General features: G+C 61.4%; 1 protein-coding gene across 2 annotated transcripts in view; it reads right to left on the bottom strand.

Moving 5' to 3' along the window:
• Positions 1-1,026, bottom strand: part of LHX9 (LIM homeobox 9) — a 16,804-nt gene that overhangs the window by 12,747 nt on the left and 3,031 nt on the right. For both annotated transcript variants that reach the window (XM_023534762.1, XM_011367236.2), the window contains exon 3: positions 184-539. In XM_023534762.1, coding sequence (XP_023390530.1) covers positions 184-539 — 356 coding nt within the window. The remainder of the gene's footprint in view (positions 1-183; positions 540-1,026) is intronic.

Genomic DNA, 1,026 nt, shown 5'->3' with positions numbered 1-1,026 from the left:
GCCCCCCACCTTTCCCTTCCTTCTGAGTGAAAGGGACTGGCCACGACAAAAGTAGCCCTCGAGCCAAGCACCTTCTGGCTGCGGCCAGATCTGGGAGGGGCAGGAGGGCTCTGGACCCCTCCACCCTCTCGGGGAGCCCAGCGTGGGCTGGGGGGTGGGGGTGGGGGTGGGGCCGGGACCCACCTGAGCTGTAGTTGACGATGTCTACGCCCAGCGCCGGGCTCTTCCGCTTCCGGGGCCGCCCCTTCTGCACCGTGCCGGCCCCGTTGAAGTAAGGCAGGGCCAGGCCGCCGCTCTTGGCCGCCAGCTCCGTGTAGCTCAGCTGCGGTGGGTACTCGCCTTGCAAGAGGGTCTCGAAGTGCGCGCGGCAGTACACCAGGCTGTCCTTCATGCCGAAGTGGTCGCCCGTGGTCAGGGTCTTGTTGCAGGTGGAGCAGGTGAAACAGCTCAGGTGGTAGACAGAGTCTCGGGCGCGCATGACCATCTCGGAGGCGGAGATGCCAAGGTGGCAGCGGGCACATCTCTGCACAGAGAACCTTCTGGAAGGAAACAGTCGCATTAGGGCCCCCGGCTGCGGCAAAGGCAGGGCCATGTCCCGCCCTCACACGTGGGGCTCGTCAGCAGTGGCCGGCGCCTGAGACGCCAGGGCTCAGAGAGGAGAGGACGGGGCCCAGTTGGCCATGGATTTTTTTCTGCTTTCGGACTCGCTCTGGGGAACAAGACAAAGACCCCTTCCGTTAAAATCAGAATCGGGTACCTGATCCTCAGTTCTCCTCTCTGTAAAATGCTGATTTAAAAAAACAAACGACAAAAATCCTGCCTCACTAACTCAAAACGCTCATGAAGATCATGGAATTGCGACCCAACTGAAAACATGTCATCCATTACCAACATTCTGTGAAGGAAACGGGGTGCTGTGTATGGGTGTGTGTGAGGCACGGGGACACACGCAGCCCCCGAAAGGACGGCTTTGCGGAGGAAAGCGTGTTCCTCCCCAGCCACCCCTCGCCGGCTGCGGGCGGAGCT

This window comes from Pteropus vampyrus, unplaced genomic scaffold (assembly GCF_000151845.1).
Source record: "Pteropus vampyrus isolate Shadow unplaced genomic scaffold, Pvam_2.0 Scaffold131, whole genome shotgun sequence".
Classification (NCBI taxonomy): Eukaryota; Metazoa; Chordata; class Mammalia; order Chiroptera; family Pteropodidae; genus Pteropus; species Pteropus vampyrus.
Note: the sequence above shows the minus strand (reverse complement) of the source record. Positions and strands in the feature narration are given on the sequence as shown.